This window comes from Amblyraja radiata, chromosome 16 (assembly GCF_010909765.2).
Source record: "Amblyraja radiata isolate CabotCenter1 chromosome 16, sAmbRad1.1.pri, whole genome shotgun sequence".
Lineage (NCBI taxonomy): Eukaryota > Metazoa > Chordata > Chondrichthyes > Rajiformes > Rajidae > Amblyraja > Amblyraja radiata.
Genome location: NC_045971.1, coordinates 23,458,509 through 23,476,744, shown reverse-complemented (window position 1 = coordinate 23,476,744; position 18,236 = coordinate 23,458,509). Strand labels below are relative to the sequence as shown.

Here is an 18,236-nt window from a genome sequence, read left to right as displayed (position 1 = left end):
CAAGCATGCTATATCTTAGAGGAACGTTTATGCACAGAGGGGAAAGTTTGCTTTAAATCATCCACTACAGTGTAGTTACTTAGATAATGAGACGATATAATAACTGACAATGTCAGTGAAACAATGCAAATGTCATGTCTGCATTTTGAATAAAGAGGACGGATAAATGATGAGTGTCTTTTAACTGCTGCTTCTACTTTATATTTCAGGGTTTCCATGAAACCACCGGTCTTTGTTCTTATCTGGCGATGTAATTTAATTATTTAGACTTCTGTATTCGGGAACTCTCTTTCCCAAATGATTTTTTACAGGTGTCACTATCTACTGTGGCAGAGCCATTCATTGAGGTGGAAATATTATTTTACTGGTCGCAAATATTCTTTTTAGATTAATTGCAATCATTGGCGTTATTAAAATTATCCTTACAGAGGTCTGGCCACATCCTGGTTTAGTTAACATAGTCTGTATAAACCAACACACGGACATCCTGCGCTGTACGCTAAATCTTCTTGGCCTCTCGTTGCTTCTGGGGCTTTTGGTCCACGTTATGCAGAATTGTGGTGTATCCTTTGCAAAAGGCTCAGACATCATTCCAACTGCAATGAAGGGACTGTTGTTAGGATTCCGTTATATAATTTTAATTACCACCCACGGTATTTAATCTAGCGTGTCTATTACGCAGACTTGTTTATTGCGAGCGCCAAGATATACAAATAACTGATCCACGAGCATCCCGGTTGGAGTTTAAAAAAAAGTGAGGACTTGTACAGCGATCTGTTGTTAGGACGCCGCGTTGGTGTGCCGGAGCGCTGGAAGGATTACACGTATTCACGATCCGAGGAAGGTATTGTCATCGTTCACCTATCTGCATAGATGTGCAAACCGATACAAATACACCCAGAACGCTTATAAAATGGACCACCCGCCGACCTGTTTATATACGGATGGGAGTGTTGTAAATACTACAGTTAAAGCTTGTACAGAGCATGTCTTTACATTTTAATATATGTAGCGTCTTGTTAATGAAATCTGAATCGATTCTGAGTTAATTATTTGGATCTCCAATCTTTATGTTACCTGAGGAAAATGAAAATACTTGAAATGCTTTCCCACCCTAAACATTCGCCTGATGCATGGGGTATAACAGGACGGGGGCAGGATAGCTCAAAAACTCATGTAATTTGGCTTAAGTTACAACCTCTTTTTCCCCTTCTGCTCCGTCGTCCCCTCCTCCATCCCAGCCCCGCTTCGATCAAGTGGTGTATAGGTCCCTTCCCATTGTAAAGGCGTGCGGTGTTATTTGTGTTCGGAGGCTGAGTTTGGTAAGAAAGGGGTTAAGTCAGGCAGCTCCTGTTGTAGTCAGCCTGGCAATCGCAACAGCTTTGATGCACTTGCTGGTATGTGAATTCTAGCACGATATTAACCCCAGGCGATGGAGCAGTTTTTTTCTGGCAGTCGTGCCTAATAAAATCCTGCTCCACACAACTCAGTGTCTCCAGAATGTCTGCCTCGCTGTCGCCTATAGAGCTTTTGCACGCAGCCCTCCAACCAAACTGCCTTTAATAGCAGGAGATGGGTGTATTTTTTTAACTATTTGCTATCCACATGCTGACCTTTTGCGTAGCTCTTGAAATGTTTTCATCTAGTTGCATTTCCTTGTTGTATTTTCGGCATTTGCTCCAATTTGTATAGTAAGCACGATCCAGGAAATGGATTAGAATGTAAATTGGTGAACTTTCCTCACAGTTTAACAGCAAGCATGTTTCTGGTCCTTAGCGAAATGCAGGTGCAACTTTGGGTCACTTTAAATAGTTCATTTAGTATAAACAGGATGAAAGTAAACTACTAAAATGATACTTTCAATCAAATGCAACTTTGTGCAAAAGTATGAATATTTAGTGATGTATAGTGACTTTCAGACTTAATGGGGCATAACGTAAATATTAAGAGTTCGTGTAGCGGTTTAGTTTTGGGTAACTATTCTCGTCAATGTATTTTGTGGCATAAGATGCTCTTTTCTCAAAATAAGGTGAGTAAAACAGATCATGGAACAATGAGCTTTATTAACATATCCTCAAGAATATCATCAAACATTTAAAATATTTTATTACAAAACAGACCATAAGTTACAATAGAGGTTATTGTCCACTGAGTCTCCTTTACAATCCAATTTGTTCCAAAGAAATGTAGGGTCTCTTTGAGGAATTCCTCGCAGTGCCATACATGATCTTGAAAATTACCCGCAATGATGTTTCTTAATTATTATTCTACAATTGATGTGTAAAATGTTATGTACATTTTATTTTAGAAAAAATGATAATTTTAGACAGAATATCATAAATACAGTTCCTATTATTTGTCAGAAAATTTGTACTCCATCATATTATCTATTGCAAATTGAGTTCCTATTTTACAGTAAATTCCATGTTGTTTTATCATATTGCATTGGACATAATTCAAATTGATACCTTATATCTGCTACATTAAACAAACTGACTGCTAATCTAATAATATACAGGCAGTAATAATTTAACCACTCCAATTAACCAAAAAAACCCTTAAATAACATAATAAAACAGGCAAAGAATGTAGAATATTACTTGTTACTAAAATTGAGAAAAACAGTTCGGTATGCAATAACCATCTGACAACAAACAAGAGTTACAAAATGCTCAGATTTTTTCTTCTTGATATACAGTTTTTTATATTATTTACAACTGAAGTGCATCACTACACATGCAAAAGGGGATGTGGGGTGTCTGTAACTGAATGAGTTATGCTGCTGACCAATTCATTTCCACCCCGATTCTTCATGAAGTATGCGTGTCGAATTTTATTATTCATTCTTTAAGGAGCTTTCACTCCTAGTGTTAAAAGGCATTGGAGACACGTAGGTTGACGTTGGCATTCCAAAAAAAAGTAAATGGCAAAAAGTTCAAAAGTTTTTGAAGTTAAAATAAAAGTTTTAATAGACTGCTCCAGTACTCTGAGCTGGGGGCTGGTGCAGTGAATTTGTTGCTGATAAGTGAGAGTCTGAAGGATGTGTTGGGTACCAGTGATTGAAGTCTTCCAGGTAGTTCTGAGAAGAATGATGTGGGGTCTGATGCTGGAGGGGATTCCTAGTTGTACTGTGACTCTCCCAGATAGCCGGAGAAGGAGGTGAATTGCATGCCATTGAGTCACTATTGTTGGGACTGTGCTCCATTGTGAGTTCCCCATTTTTATACAACTTCTTAAATTTGGATCGTCTATTCTGAAACCAAATTTTCACCTGGAAAGATAGGAAAGAAAAATTATTTACAATTGGCAAGAAATGTTTTGTTTTCAAGTACTATGAACATGATGAGTAAGCACATAAATAAGTAGCGATAGATACTATTATAAATTAATCTCTTGGAATTATGCACACCATAGCAATTATTGCAGGGATTATTTCAGTACAATTATTTAGTTCCTTTTGCTGGTCATTCTAGCATTTAACATAGGTAAACTAGTAAATTGTGAAAATCTTACTCAATTGAGTTGCTTTATATTTCATGGATGCCCTTTAAGTAATCCATGGCAGTCTATCTTAAACAACTAAGAAGACATCTTGCAGGAGCCTTTGAAATACTTTGATCTGAAATATTTTGCTCCAATGTCATCTATATTTCTTATGTTTTCCAACAGAGAAGGTTGTTTATTAGTTTTTAAGCAACAACTTCTCAACTAAAACAGGTCATAAGTAATTGTGCATTTTAACATCAAATTTTGATTAGAGGGATAGAATTCTCCAAATAGTTGTGACTCAAAGATATTAAGAGACTATTAGTTCTATCCAGCCACTTGCGTTGATGGTATGGCCACTCTGGTTCAAATACAGGTGTGGGCAATACATTTGAGTATACTAATGTAGGGAATTCCATCTGTGGACATAAACTTAATGGATGTAAATATTTGCTGAATCTTATTTTGCCATTAATCAGGTAACATGAATACACACTAATCCTGTTCTCTGCACCACTGCTCATGAATTTGCCCCACACTTGAAATGTTGCAGTCTAACATTATCCCTATTTCGTTGGCACTTATTTTGTGAAGTTTGATAAGGGATAAGGGTTGACTATAGAAATAACTATATAGTGACAGGGAGTAAAATATTTAAGGAAAATAATATGAAATATTATTCACCCTCAAAGCAGATTTATGAACAATAAAGAACGGGAAAGGACAAGTAATGGGAGATTATGTGGAATGGTTGGGGTACACTTCCTAGGAAGACATTTAAGGTATTTAAGAGAGAATATTATCTCAGCTGGTACACCCGGTTAATAAGGGAGGGCTTTTCCAACAACAAAAACGGGCGTGGAGTCTAATTCTACACTGATACTAACTTCCCTGGGCAAGCCTTAGCCTGGGGGTACAGGGTGAAGTACAAACGCAGTGGGCGCACCGATACTGTGAGATTATCGAGTTTTACCTGTGTTTGCGTAAGTCCCAGGGAAGCCGCAAGCTCCGCTCTCTCAGGTAGCGCCAGATACTGGGCCTTTTGGAAACGTTTCTGCAAAGCGGCCAGCTGGAAGCTGGAGTAGATAGTTCGCGGTTTTCGGATCTTTTTGGGTTTCCCGTTGACAATCCTCACTTCGGGATCCGGCTCTTCTTTCACTGAAACTGCAGCACAAAAACAAAAAGAAAACAAACTTTAAAACAAAGATTTCCCAGAATGGTCGAAGTTTCACAACACTGCAGTCGGCAAATCATTTCCCCTTAACCAAGGGATTAAATTTCACGCAGAATAAATCAAATGGAACAGAGAATTAAAATCTGTTGGTGGATTCCTTCAGGCGACAAGGATGTCATGTTGATTAATGTAATTGAGAAACATACTGTCTCTAAACTCTGGGCTATTTTTCCATACGGCTACTGAGTTCAAAGTTTATTTCCATTGCAACGTTACAGAAAGAGGGAAAGGGCGGATAACTATTATCATTAATAATTACTATTATAAGATACGAGCGATTTGATTTGTTGTCTCATTTGAATGTTGAATCCCTTTTCTAGTTTCCCATTCCGCTGCATTGATGCTCAGCGTAATGGTGTTTATTCACTTATAACTTGATATATTTACATATGTTGTGAGCCCATGGTACTCAGCATGGTATCCTGATATAGAGTGAGAAAGCACAGTGCTATATCAAGTCGCTAACTTCACAGCAGCGACACAAGAGTGGCAAGGATGCTTGGTTTAGGGATAATTGCGAACACTATTGAAGATGGCACTAATATGATGTTGAAAATATCCGAAGAGTTGTTTTACACTGTTTTTTATTTTGTGTGTATATGTTTTTAAATTCTGAATAAAGTTTATTTTGGGAGGAGTGGGGGGGGGGGGGGGGGGGGGATCACTCGGACTCGTGAGGCTATCTTCAAAGGTTTCAAAGGTCTTTTATTGTCACGTGTACCAATTAAGGTCCCGTAATATGCGAATCTTGTGTTGTTTATCGCCAATTTTCCCTTTTAGAATTAGTCTATCAATCGTGCGGAAATGGGACTCATAATCCACAATCCATGCTTGTCATGTAGACCCTTCACATTCTCGCCCGCCAGGACCAGAGTCTGACCAGAGATCGCGAGTTCGTTCCGACCAGAAGCTAAAATTCGGCCATGACCCTAACGCAATACCTGACCCACTTTTCCATCTCGCCACACGGGTTAGGTCGGACTCCCTCTAGAAAAAGAATGCCGCATTTCCCCACGCCAATGCAAAATAAAAACAATCTTTGTACGTTGATAAAACGATGCGGAATAACTATATTTAAACAGTGCGCGCATACAACTGACAGTGCATCTATTGATGACCGCCTCTGAACTTTCCTGCAGCTTCCGATTGCTGCAAAACTGCCATTTTCATAAATAGTGTCCTCGCTAATGGAATCCACACGATTTTCGTATTTATCCCTGGGATCTTGGTTTCACCAAAGAATCGAACACTTGACTTTTCCTGTCTCGACCGGTGGCCTTGTGAACATGAATGTGCTTTCTTACTTAAAACTCAAATTCTTTAGTTAACGAAGTGTGACGTTTACAGTGGAATCTGCCGACAAAGAGCCGCATATCCCGCCGCGAGGCTTTGGGTGCATTAATAACAGCGCCAGACTATCGATAGCTTCGCCTCTGGAGTCTATGCTATTGTACTGTGTATATTCTACCGATTCGCCTCTCTGTTCTAGTACTGCAATCGTCGTGCAATATTATTGAATATTCTGAAGAAGGGTCTCGACCCGAAACGTCACCCATTCCTTCTATCCAGAGATGCTGCCTGTCCTGCTGAGTTACTCCAGCATTTTGTGTCTATGTTCAATATTATGCCTGGTTTCTATTGTAGATATGTAGAAACAAGGAACTGCAGATGCTGGGTAAGACACAAAAAGACACAAAGTGCTGGAGTTTTTCTGACCTGTTGAGGTACTCCAGCACTTTGTGTCGTAGTGTAGATATATTGATTAACAGTTCAATTATTTAACGACCGATCAGGTGTGACTGGTCATATGCAAACATGCAGCCTCTTCGCCGGTCACTGAACCGACGAAGTTCTTCCGTTACCCCTTTTGGAGAATCCAGCATTATTCAACAATTCATTTGCAAATAGAGCGCCTTCCACAAACTCTCTGGCTCCACAGCAGCGACTGGGTAATTCACGAGTCCTTACCTCTCTCAGCCGCGGATACTTGATGATCTCTGTGGAAATGGCCATACTGGCGGTACGAGTTGTTGTAAGCGTACTCGGGCTTCTCCGAGTAAGAGCCAGGCCCCGGAAGATTGTTCAGGTTAAACTGGTGATACGGGTAGTGGTTCACAGGTTGGGAATAGGCTGAAGTCGTGTAGTAGTCGTGCGGGGGATGACAGCTCTGCGGGTTATAGTAACCAACATCTGTCGCCGTAGACTCTGGAAGAGTTGGCGAATCTTTCGCGGGATGACATCCCATCGAACTCTGGATGTCCGTCAAAAGACCCGGCAGCTTTTTCTCATAGCTCCCGCTCATTCTTTCAAAACAAAAATGCTTAACTTACACACACACACACACAAAAAAGACGATTTAATCTTTAAAGCTCAGACTATGCACACATCACTCTGCTCCGTAGAGACGGGATCCTTGTAGCAATTGCAACTCAAGGCAAACTGATGTAACCCAACGAGCCAGCGCGGTTAAACCTCTAATTATAAGGAACAGAAGGGTGGATGCAGGACGCCTATTGGTTGCAGAGATGTCGCCGGGAGAAGCTGCCTCAAGTTTTTCAGACTTCCCACGCTCGTGTTTGTGGAGCCAAGTCTATTATCACTCTTCCTCAACTATTAAAAGTGTCTGCCTGTCGGTGGATGCTCGTTCCAAACATACATTTTCAGAGGTTTGAAGAATTAAAAACAGAATTCGGAACAAGCTCCAACACGTTTCCTTATAACCCATCGGGTCGGCAACTCAACTCATTTCTTTAAAACATATAACTGCCGGCCACTTTCTTGCTGTTAACTTATTTATGCACGCTAGAAAGACTGCAAAGGAAATAGAAGCAGAATATTACACCAGCTCCTTTGAAATATCTGCAATTAGTCTTTACACTGCAATATTTCCAGGGTTAGACACAAAATGCTGGAATAACTCAGCGGGACAGGCAGCGTCTCTGGAGAGAAGGAATGGGTGACGTTTCGGGTCGAGACCCTTCTTCAGATATATCTCCAGAGTTTGGAGTCATTTCAAACTTTGCGCTAAATTCCTGGCCGAATGGCTGAGAAGGGGTTTGAACTCGATACTGATTTAGAACCTATATTTTTTTGTTTATATTTTCTGTTGTAATATTGTCTTCCATTAAAATTAATTCAATTTTGGAGGGGTTGTGATATTTATACCCATTTAATCTATAATGTGCATCACTCACGTGTACCTTTATGCTATAATGTACACTTATATTCTTTTTTTTAACTTGCAAGATTACCAAACTGCAAAAAAACTTCAAATCCACCTCCAGCAATGCATCAGAGTGTTTTGGTTGCTGGGAGTTAGTTAGGTGTGGTCTAACCTGCGCTGCAGGTTTCTCCACGATCGCAGACGCCTGACACACACAAAAAAAACAATGCTGTCTCCACCTTTTGCGAAACACCCTTCCCACCGCGCGCCCAGGAGAAGCGAGGAACCAGAGAGGCTGCGTGTGTGAGTCACGGACAGCCGCCAGCTCTCCACAAATTCACCCCCGCGGAGTTACACCAGCGACAGGCGCCGAGTTACTGTTGACTCGCCGTCACGGTGATTAATTGTTTACCTGACACGCCAGAAAAAAAGAGAATACAGACCGTCGGCAGGTTTTTTTACACCTTTCAAGAGGGTCCAGAAAACTTAGTGGAGGAACATGAATAAGTTTGAAAACTGGAGAAATGTAACTGAGTCCCTATTGTATGTCCCATCATTCGACCATTTTTTAACTGGCCCATTAGATTCATTAATAGGCCAGGAAAACTAGCAAATACTACAAATCACAATATATACCCTGGAATATTTTACATAAAACTTAATGACATGCTTTACATTATTTTAGGGTAATGTCTCGTAATTTTACCTGAAAGTGTCGAGGAAGAGCATGTTTGCTGTCAATGTTTGCGTGTTACTTATTGATGCTATTCCAGGCTTACATTGTAAGCTAGGCAAACAAAAATTATGGACAATTCAAGCCAGCGACTCTCAGATGCATTCTCTCTCCAAATCAGTCCCTATTTATTGTCTCGGATGGAACTGCAGATGCTGGTTTACACCGAAGATAGAAACTGAAGAAGGGTCTCGGCCCGAAACTTCACCCACCCCTTCTCTCTAGTCTCGCTGAGAGTCACTCCAGCATTTTGTGTCTATCCTATTTATTGTCTGTCTCATGTGACATTCTTTAATAAATCGCCGCAAAGAGGCGAAGGCCTGACTTCAGATAGCGCCATTAACTATCACGGAACACTTCAATAAGTTTACAATCAAAGACGCAGTTTTTGAACTGAAAATGGAAAACGCCACAGCCAATTTTCACACAGTTAGCTCCTGCAGGCGGCAACGTAATAATGTGACCTACTTCAACGTTATAGTAATACTAATTAAATAGTAAGTTCATTTATTGTTGAAACATGGCCAACTGTACTTAGGCTAAACTCTCCCAATCTCCTCACAAATAGTGGACGTATTATCTCCAAACTGGCAGAGGCGATATTTTAAACAATTTTAAATTCATTTTCGATTCTAACGATGAATATGTTCAATGTTAGCGGCTTAAAAGCAGTAAACAATTAGAACACACAGTTTCTAACATAGAGTGGCACATTTGTGGCAGTCAGCGAGTTAGGATTTTCTAGGTCATCTCTCACCCAAAAGAGAGCATCTCAAAGGTACACAAAAATGCTGGAGAAACTCAGCGGGTGCAGCAGCATCTGTGGAGCGAAGGAAATGGGCAACGTTTCGGGCCCAAACCCTTCTTCAGACTGATGGGGGGCCAGCATCTCAAACATTGATCAGTACATTCCCAGCCTGGATTTTACTGATCCATTATTTCGAGTCATACTTGAACTCAACCCTTCTGACTCAGGCAAGAATGTTTACTAAATAAAATGGGGGAGAAGGAGCTGATTTTGCTATCCTTACGTGTGGTGGGGACGCAATGGGATTCAATCGGTTTACTTGTTATGAAACTCACAATAACAAATGTAGTTAAAATTGTTTCGGGATTGCTTTCATACCGACGTTGAAACTCGTGGAAAATAAGCAGCGAGAATATTGAATTCTCAAATGATTGACACTAAATTTATTTTAATAACACCCGTTTGCTGTAGGTGTGAAACGGGACACGACGCATTGATCAAATTTCAATTAAATAACTATTTTACTAAACTACTGAGCCAAGCGCACAAGACAACCAATTTCTTAACCAGTCTCTCTGGCTGACAAGGTATAATTCGATGTACAATGGTGCCACCCAGTGTTTCTTCTTGGTAGAATTGCAAAGTCCAGCTTTATTTATGAAAATAATAAATAGGCACAAAGTGCCGGAGTAACCCAGCCGGTCAAGCAGCATCGCTGGAGAACATAGCAATTATAGACCTGTTAGTTTGACTTCAGTGGTGGGCAAATTAATGGAAAAGATACTTAGAGATAATATATATAAGCATCTGGATAAACAGGGTCTGATTAGGAACAGTCAACATGGATTTGTGCCTGGAAGGTCATGTTTGACTAATCTTCTTGAATTTTTTGAAGAGGTTACTAGGGAAATTGACGAGGGTAAAGCAGTGGATGTTGTCTATATGGACTTTAGTAAGGCCTTTGACAAGGTTCCTCATGGAAGGTTGGTTAAGAAGGTTCAACTGTTGGGTATAAATGCAGGAGTAGCAAGATGGATTCAACAGTGGCTGAATGGGAGACGCCAGAGGGTAATGGTGGATGGCTATTTGTCGGGTTGGAGGCAGGTGACTAGTGGGGTGCCTCAGGGATCTGTGTTGGGTCCTTTGTTGTTTGTCATGTACATCAATTATCTGGATGAAGGTGTGGTAAATTGGATTAGTAAGTATGCAGATGATACCAAGGTAGGGGGTGTTGTGGATAATGAAGAGGATTTCCAAAGTCTACAGAGTGATTTAGGCCATTTGGAAGAATGGGCTGAAAGATGGCAGATGGAGTTTAATGCTGATAAATGTGAGGTGCTACAACTTGGCAGGACAAATCAAAATAGGACGTACATGGTAAATGGTAGGGAATTGAAGAATGCAGTTGAACAGAGGGATCTGGGAATAACCGTGCATAGTTCCTTGAAGGTGGAATCTCATATAGACAGGGAGGTAAAGAAAGTTTTTGGTATGCTAGCCTTTATAAATCAGAGCATTGAGTATAGAAGCTGGGATGTAATGTTAAAATTGTACAAGGCATTGGTGAGACCAAATCTGGAGTATGGTGTACAATTTTGGTCGCCCAATTATAGGAAGGATGTCAACAAAATAGAGAGAGTACAGAGGAGATTTACTAGAATGTTGCCGGTTTCAACAACTAAGTTACAGAGAAAGGTTGAATAAGTTAGGTCTTTATTCTCTGGAGCGCAGAAGGTTAAGGGGGGACTTGAAAATGATGAGAGGGATAGACAGAGTTGATGTGGACAAGCTTTTCCCTTTGAGAATAGGGAAGATTCAAACAAGAGGGCATGACTTCAGAATTAAGGGACAGAGTGGTAGCGGTGTGGAATGAGCTTCCAGTGGAAGTGGTGGAGGCAGGTTCGTTGGTATCATTTAAAAATAAATTGGATAGGCATATGGATGAGAAGGGAATGGAGGGTTATGGTACGAGTGCAGGCAGGTGGGGCTAAGGGAAAATAATTGTTCGGCATGGACTTGTAGGGCCGAGATGGCCTGTTTCCGTGCTGTAATTGTTATATGGTTATATGGTTAACATGGATAGGTGGCGTTTCACGTTGGGACTCTATTTATGAATAGAGGTGGACTTGAAGATGAGGGAACATAACAGGCTGTAGATGCTGGAAACTTTAGCAAAACTCAAAGTGTTGGAGGAACTCAGCGACATGCCCCTGTCCCATAAAGGCAGCATTTCTGGAGGGATTGGATGGGCGATGTTTCGTGTTGGGACTCCCTTTGATCTGGTATTTTGTTGGTTCACATGCTTGATCAATGGTGTTTTATCATTAATGTCTTATTATTATTAATGTTTAGTGTTTTCTGAGTCATTCGTAACTGTCACTGTATGTCATGTTGTTACTTATGGGCGGAGCACCAAAGAAAATTCCTTGTATGTGAATACTTGGCCAATAAACTTACTTACTTACTTAATTCAGACTAGTTTAAAGTCTGGAGTCTGAAAACGGGTCCAACCCGAAATGTCCTCTGTCCATTCCCTCACAGATGCTGCCTGACCTGCTAAGTTTCTCCAGCACTTTGTGTTTTGGACTTGATGATTCTAGGGCAGCTCTGATGAAGGGTCCAGGAGCTAAAACATTTTCCGTTTTTAATTTCAGAGTTGCAGACTTTGCAGGGTTTTTTGAAAACGTTGTTATTTGTGAATAGTCTTCCTGAAGTGAAAATCCATTTTAAATAATCTTGTTACCAGCATTTCATTATTAGCCAGCAGAAGTAATTCAACCATATCTAAATTGACTTGAATTAAATAACATTTATTATAATATAATTTATGACTTGTTTTAAAAATGGGAAACTGGAATTATTGCAAGCTTTTTCTATCACTGAATAATATAGTGAAAAACACATTCAACATGTGAATTGAAAATTAATCTGTTGTGTAACTAAAGGCACTGCCAAAGAAGGAAAGGTTCAATGCTGAATAACATGTCCATCCCAATCCGACCTGTTGTATGTATTGGACATGGCACACACATGTTTTTATGCATTTTGCTTTAACAGCGTGGGTGTCTGGCAATAAGTTAATACACGCTGGGCCTAAAGAACTGAGGTGTGTATATGAAAGATACGCCCAGTAATAATATTATTTATCATACAAGAAAGGCACAGAACAAAGTGTCAGTACTGCTTACAAATTTAACAAATGCTATGATGTAATCAATAAATATTCCTAAATCATGGATAGACACAAAATGCTGGAGTAACTCAGCGGGACAGGCAGCATCTCTGGAGAGAAGGGATGGGTGGTGTTTCGGGTTGAGACCCTTCAGTCAAGGGAAAGGGAAGCGAGGGATATATACAGTGATGTAGAGATATATAGAACAAATGAATGAAAGATATGCAAAATAAGTAATGCTGATAAAAGTAACAGGCCATTGTTAACTGTTTGCTAGGTGAGAATGGGAACCTGGTGTGACTTGGGTGGGAGAGAGATGGAGAGAAAGATGGAGTGCAGGGGTTACGTGAAGTTACATAATAAATTGTGTACATACAATTGTGTTGTATGCTGCTCAAGCAAAATATGAGGCTGTTCCTAAATCATGGTTTCTCATGCTGAGTTCCTCCAGCACTTTACGTTTTGCTCAAGATTCCAGTGTCTGCCATTTCCCCATGTCTTCATTTCCCAATGAAGGTGCCCCAACAGGGCACGTACGTGAGGATGCTCTTCGTTGACTATAGCTCTGCATTCAATATGGTCATCCCCACCAAGCTCACCACCAAACTCCACCAGCTAGGCCTCAACTCGCCGATATGCGATTGGATCCTGAACTTTCAGACGGAGCGACCGCAGGCAGTGAGACTGGGCCCGCACCTGTCCTCCACTATCACCCTGAGCACCGGCATACCACAGGGCTGTGTACTAAGCCCCATGCTCTACTCCTTCTTCACTCACGACTGTGTTCCTGCATTCGACACCAACACCATCGTGAAGTTTGCAGACGACACAACAGTGATTGGGCTGATCACCAACGGTGATGAAACAAAATACAGGGCGGAGGTACAGAACCTGGCGGACTGGTGCACACGTAACAACTTGTCACTAAACACCTCCAAGACCAAGGAGCTGATTATTTACTTCAGGAGGTCTCATAATGGAGAATACGCCCCAATCTCCATTTACGGGGAAAGTGTGGAGAGAGTGTCCAGCTTTAAGTTTCTGGGCACTCACATTTCTGAGGACCTCACATGGTCCACCAACACCGCTGCACTGGTCAAGAAGGCACAGCAACGACTGTTCTTCCTGAGGACACTAAAAAAGACTGGTCTGCCCCAACAGCTGCTGACAACGTTCTACCGCTGCACCACAGAGAGCATATTAACGTATGGCATCTCTGTGTGGTATCTCAGCTGCACGGAGGCGGAGAGGAGAGCTCTTCAGCGCGTCGTCCACAGAGCGCAGAGGATCATTGGGACAGAGCCTTGGAGGGCATCTACCACACACGGTGCCTCAGGAAGGCCGTCAGCATCCATAAAGACTCATCACACCCCTGTAACGGACTGTTCGAACTACTTCCCTCCGGCAGACGTTACAAGGCCTTCTACGCCCGATACTCCAGACTCAGAAACAGCTTTATTCCAAGAGCTATAGCGGCTCTGAACCGGCCCTGCTGAGTGCCCCCCACCCCCCATGGACTGGCTCCCTCGGATGGTCACGACACACAGCTTATTTATTTATTTTACTTTTCTTTTTCATCGGTTGGAGCTGCATACTAAATCTCGTTGCACTGACATGCAATGACAATAAAATATATTATTATTATTATTATTAATATCTCTTTTGTTTACTATGTTTTTGGAGATCATGCCTACTTAAGTGTTTTTTTGCAAGTAATTCATTGCAACCTCTTCAATCCAATGAAAATAAATAAACTTTCAGCTATGGATTCAAAAGCAAATTAATGTAGATGCTGGGCAGAAAGTGAAGGAAATACTCAAAGGGGTGGACAGCCTATATATTAGCCCAGAACTTCTGCAAAGCTGTTTGTTGCTGTATGCCCACCGGTTAAACCTGCTGTTACCTGATGTGATGCTTTTACAGGAAGCTGGCATTGAGCTCAACTGCGCAGAGCCAAGCTGATGGGAAATTCCACATAAATACTTTGACTGCAACATCTCATGGTTGAACTAACTACCAAAGAACTCAAATACATGTGAGCTTCTGCATAGTTTTGGAATTGGAAAATTGCTGCCCTTTTTTTGTTTCCAGAAAATTCAGGCCGTCAACTTTGTTGTTTTCCACATCACACTTCTCAACTGGATGTTATTTAGGCAGTTTCTGGTTTTATTTTAGTGTATAGTGCATTAATACACTTCACAAAATGAGTGCAGCATTGCATCCATTGAAATAATGAAAAGAAAATGCTGAAAATGTATGTGAAATGTCAGCACCTGAGGAAAAATAAAGTTCCAATCATTATTGTCAGCATTTTCCAAATAATTCAGCTACCTGCAAAACATTTCTCAACTTCTTCTTGGTATTTCAGACTCCTGAAATTCAAGTTTCCTGTTGCCATGGAGAAATTGTTCTGCTTTACATAGCTGAGAATGCAGTGGGAACATCGTAAGTAATAGACCACTTACACTAAACATCTTAAGCTGATGTGGAGTATTTTAACCGTGCTCTGACATGCACACACAGGTCTGTGTGATTTGGGTGCAAAGTCACAAATTTCACTTCAATGAGAGGTGTAAGTACTTCCCCTAGACATATTCTTTACATTGAATTTTGCTTTGCTAAAATATAAATAAATTCAAGAACCATACATGGGCTAAAGCATAATCTTAACATTATAAACAACATCTTATCAGAGAACTAACTGTCCTAATGAGATCGTACTTGCACAAATCTTAATGTACATATCTAATAAATCACTCAGTGGTCGGTAATCTGGAACCTTTATTCTGAAGGGTAATTTTTTCACACCAAGGGTGGTAGGTGTATGGAACAAACTGCCAGAGGAGATAGGTGAGGCAGGGACTATCCCCATATTTAAGAAACAGTTTGACAGATACATGGATAGGACAGGTTTGGGTGGGATATGGACCAAATGCAGGCAGGTGGGACTAATGTGACTGGAACATGTTGGCTGGTGTGGGCAGGTTGGGCCGAAGGGCCTGTTTCCACACTGTATTGCTCTATGACTCTGTGAAAACATATTATCCCAGTTACGCATCCTGCATAATGGGAGCAATTTACAGAAGCCAATTAAACTACAAAACTGCACATCTTTGGAATGTGGGAGGAAACCAGAGCACCCGGTGAAAACCCACATGGTCACAGGGAGAACGTACTAATTTACTAAATGACAGCCTCAAAACGTACACATTTACAAAATCAGAGCCTCAAATCCTGAGTATAGCTGAAGGACAATGCAACTTATGCAGAAATTAAGTTTACTTTCATGGCGGCCTTCGCATTATTCAGTTAGCTTTTCTATTTGTTTTAAAAAAAATATTTATTAATGTTGCATTTGTTCTTACCATTCAGAAAGATGTTACATTATAAAAAGGTGCAACTTGCCCATTGGGCAAAATTGGACATCAAGTCACAATCGCCCACATGGATTATCACTATTGCAGATCAGCTTCCAGACACCCTGTTAAAACAGGTTTCAGAGGTTAGCTTTCTCTGGCCAAATATTTTTATGTATCAAGTCATGTAATTTATGGGTTTTGAAGCAATCTTTAGAATCTGAGAATCTTACCTGAGTTCATCCTCTCTTACAAGAGGATTATTGTCTGAGATGCAGTTATTGGATGAAATGATAGTGGGCTTTAGCTACTTGGTGAAGAGGGTATATATATAGGAGGTTCTTCAGTATCACTGGAAGAGGAGAACGTGATCTTGGTCAATGCTTTAAAGATACAATTTATTTTTCTTTTGGGCTACATAACATTTAATTGATGGAGAGAAACACAAAGTGCTGAAACAACACAGTGGGTCAGGCAGCATCTCTGGAGAAAAGGACCAAGTGACGTTTCAGGTCAAAACCCTTCCCAAGGGTCCCGACCTGAAGTGTCACCTGTTCCTTTTCTCCATAGATGCTGCCTGACCCGCTGAGTTCTCCAGCACTTTGCGTCTATCTTCGGAATAAACCAGCATCTGCAGTTCCTTCCTACATATTTAATTGAAGGATTCGCCTACATAAAATCATACAGCAAAATTCAGAAAAATCTAATTTAATAAATGTGAAGTACTTTGAGATTCCATGAGAGTATGATCCACGTTCTTTCTTTACTTAAGGAAAAATATAAGCAAATAAGCAGGTTAATTCTTTCTTGGTATCCTTTTTACTGGGAACATGCTACATTTATATCAAAGGGAATCCAAAGTAGTAAATTACCTACTTACTTCTGATGTGCTAACCTTTCATTAAGACAGACAAACAAAAGAATTTCATAAAAACAAGAGAACTATACCATTGCCATTTCATAACATCACAGTGGGTTGGATCATGCACTTTCTGACCTATGAGACCTCCGAGCTAGCTATAATCGTACTTTAGTGGACTTTATCTTGCACTAAGCATTATACCCTTTATCCTGCAATTGTACACTGTGGACAACTTGATTGTAATCACATATAGTCTTTTCACTGACTCGATAGCATGCAACAAAAAATGTTTCACTGTACCTCAGTACAGGTGACAATAATAAACTGAGCTAAACTAAACTAAACTAAACACACAGCTACCCTAACCCTCACCATATGTGTTAGGGTGGCACAGTGGTGCAGTGATGGAGTTGCTGCCATAAAAGTGACAGGGACCTCACTATACGGATGCTATCCGTATGGAGTTTGTACGTTCTCCCTGTGACCGTTTAGGGTTTTCTATGCGTGCTCTGGTTTCCTCCCACATTCCAAAGACATGCAGGTTTGTAGGTTAATTGGTTTCTGTAAATTGACCCTCGTGTGTGGAATGCGTATCTGGGATAACAGAATTAGTGTACGGGTAATCGTTGGTTAGCATGGACTCGCTGGGCCAAATGGCCTGTTTCCACATTATATCTCTAAACTAAACTAAACCTAATGTGCCATTCTAATGGCAGCACCTACATTTAGCAGCCCTGAATGTTATATACTCTATGGCTTCCTGCCATGGACTATTCATGAACTGGAGAGGTTCATGAGCAGTCAGATGGCCTCACCAGATAGATCCTGAAACACCAGACACAAAGTGCTGGAGTAACTCAGCGTGTCAGGCAGTATCTCTGGAGAACATGGATCAGTGAAGTTTTGTGTTGGGACCCTTCTTCAGACTGATTGTAGTTGGGGGGAGTGGGGGGGAATGAGGGTAGAGGAAGTTCGGATGTCACCCATCCATATTCTCCAAAGATTCTGCCTGACCTGCTGCATTACTCCAGCACTTTGTGTCCTTTTTGTTAAACCAGCATCTGCGATTCCTTGTTTCTGCATAAACAAGTTGCTGCTACTGAAGGCCTTTCCTATTTAAGTACAGTTCAAAAGGTTTAAATAATCAAACTCTACAAAAAATTGTAAAAACATTTTTTTAATTTAAAATGCATTGAAGTGATTGAAATTAATTAAAAGATATGTAACTGAAGAAAAAGAAACAATTCATGCTGCATGTCTATATAACTCTGGTTTCCATCACATTCCAAACACGTGCAGGTTTGTAAGTTAATTGTCCCTAGTGTGTAGGATGGAACTAGTGTAAGGTTGATCGCTGATCGGCATGCACTCGGTGGACCGAAGGGCCTGTTTCCACGCTGCATGTCTAGACTAAACTGAACTAAACTAAACTTGTGTTCACACACAGAGAATGAAGTGGAATGCCTAATGATAATTTACCTC

At 40.7% G+C, this 18,236-nt stretch overlaps 1 protein-coding gene across 1 annotated transcript; it reads right to left on the bottom strand.

The window, feature by feature from the left end:
• Window positions 1–2,043: 2,043 nt before the first annotated feature.
• Window positions 2,044–7,350, bottom strand: dlx3 (distal-less homeobox 3). Its single transcript, XM_033035337.1, has 3 exons — window positions 6,689–7,350; window positions 4,460–4,650; window positions 2,044–3,271 (listed from the first exon to the last, which is right to left on the bottom strand). The coding sequence occupies exons 1-3, from the start codon at window positions 7,020–7,022 to the stop codon at window positions 2,966–2,968; spliced, it is 831 nt and encodes a 276-aa protein (XP_032891228.1). The 5' UTR covers window positions 7,023–7,350; the 3' UTR covers window positions 2,044–2,965.
• Window positions 7,351–18,236: the final 10,886 nt, after the last annotated feature.

Coding starts and splice junctions, on each gene's coding strand:
- dlx3 (XM_033035337.1), bottom strand. CDS start 7,022: ATGAGCGGGAGCTATGAGAAAAAGCTGCCGGGTCTTTTGACGGACATC. Junction 4,651..6,688: donor AGTATCCGCGGCTGAGAGAG/GTAAGGACTCGT, acceptor TTTGTGCTGCAG/TTTCAGTGAAAGAAGAGCCG. Junction 3,272..4,459: donor TGGGACTTACGCAAACACAG/GTAAAACTCGAT, acceptor CTATCTTTCCAG/GTGAAAATTTGGTTTCAGAA.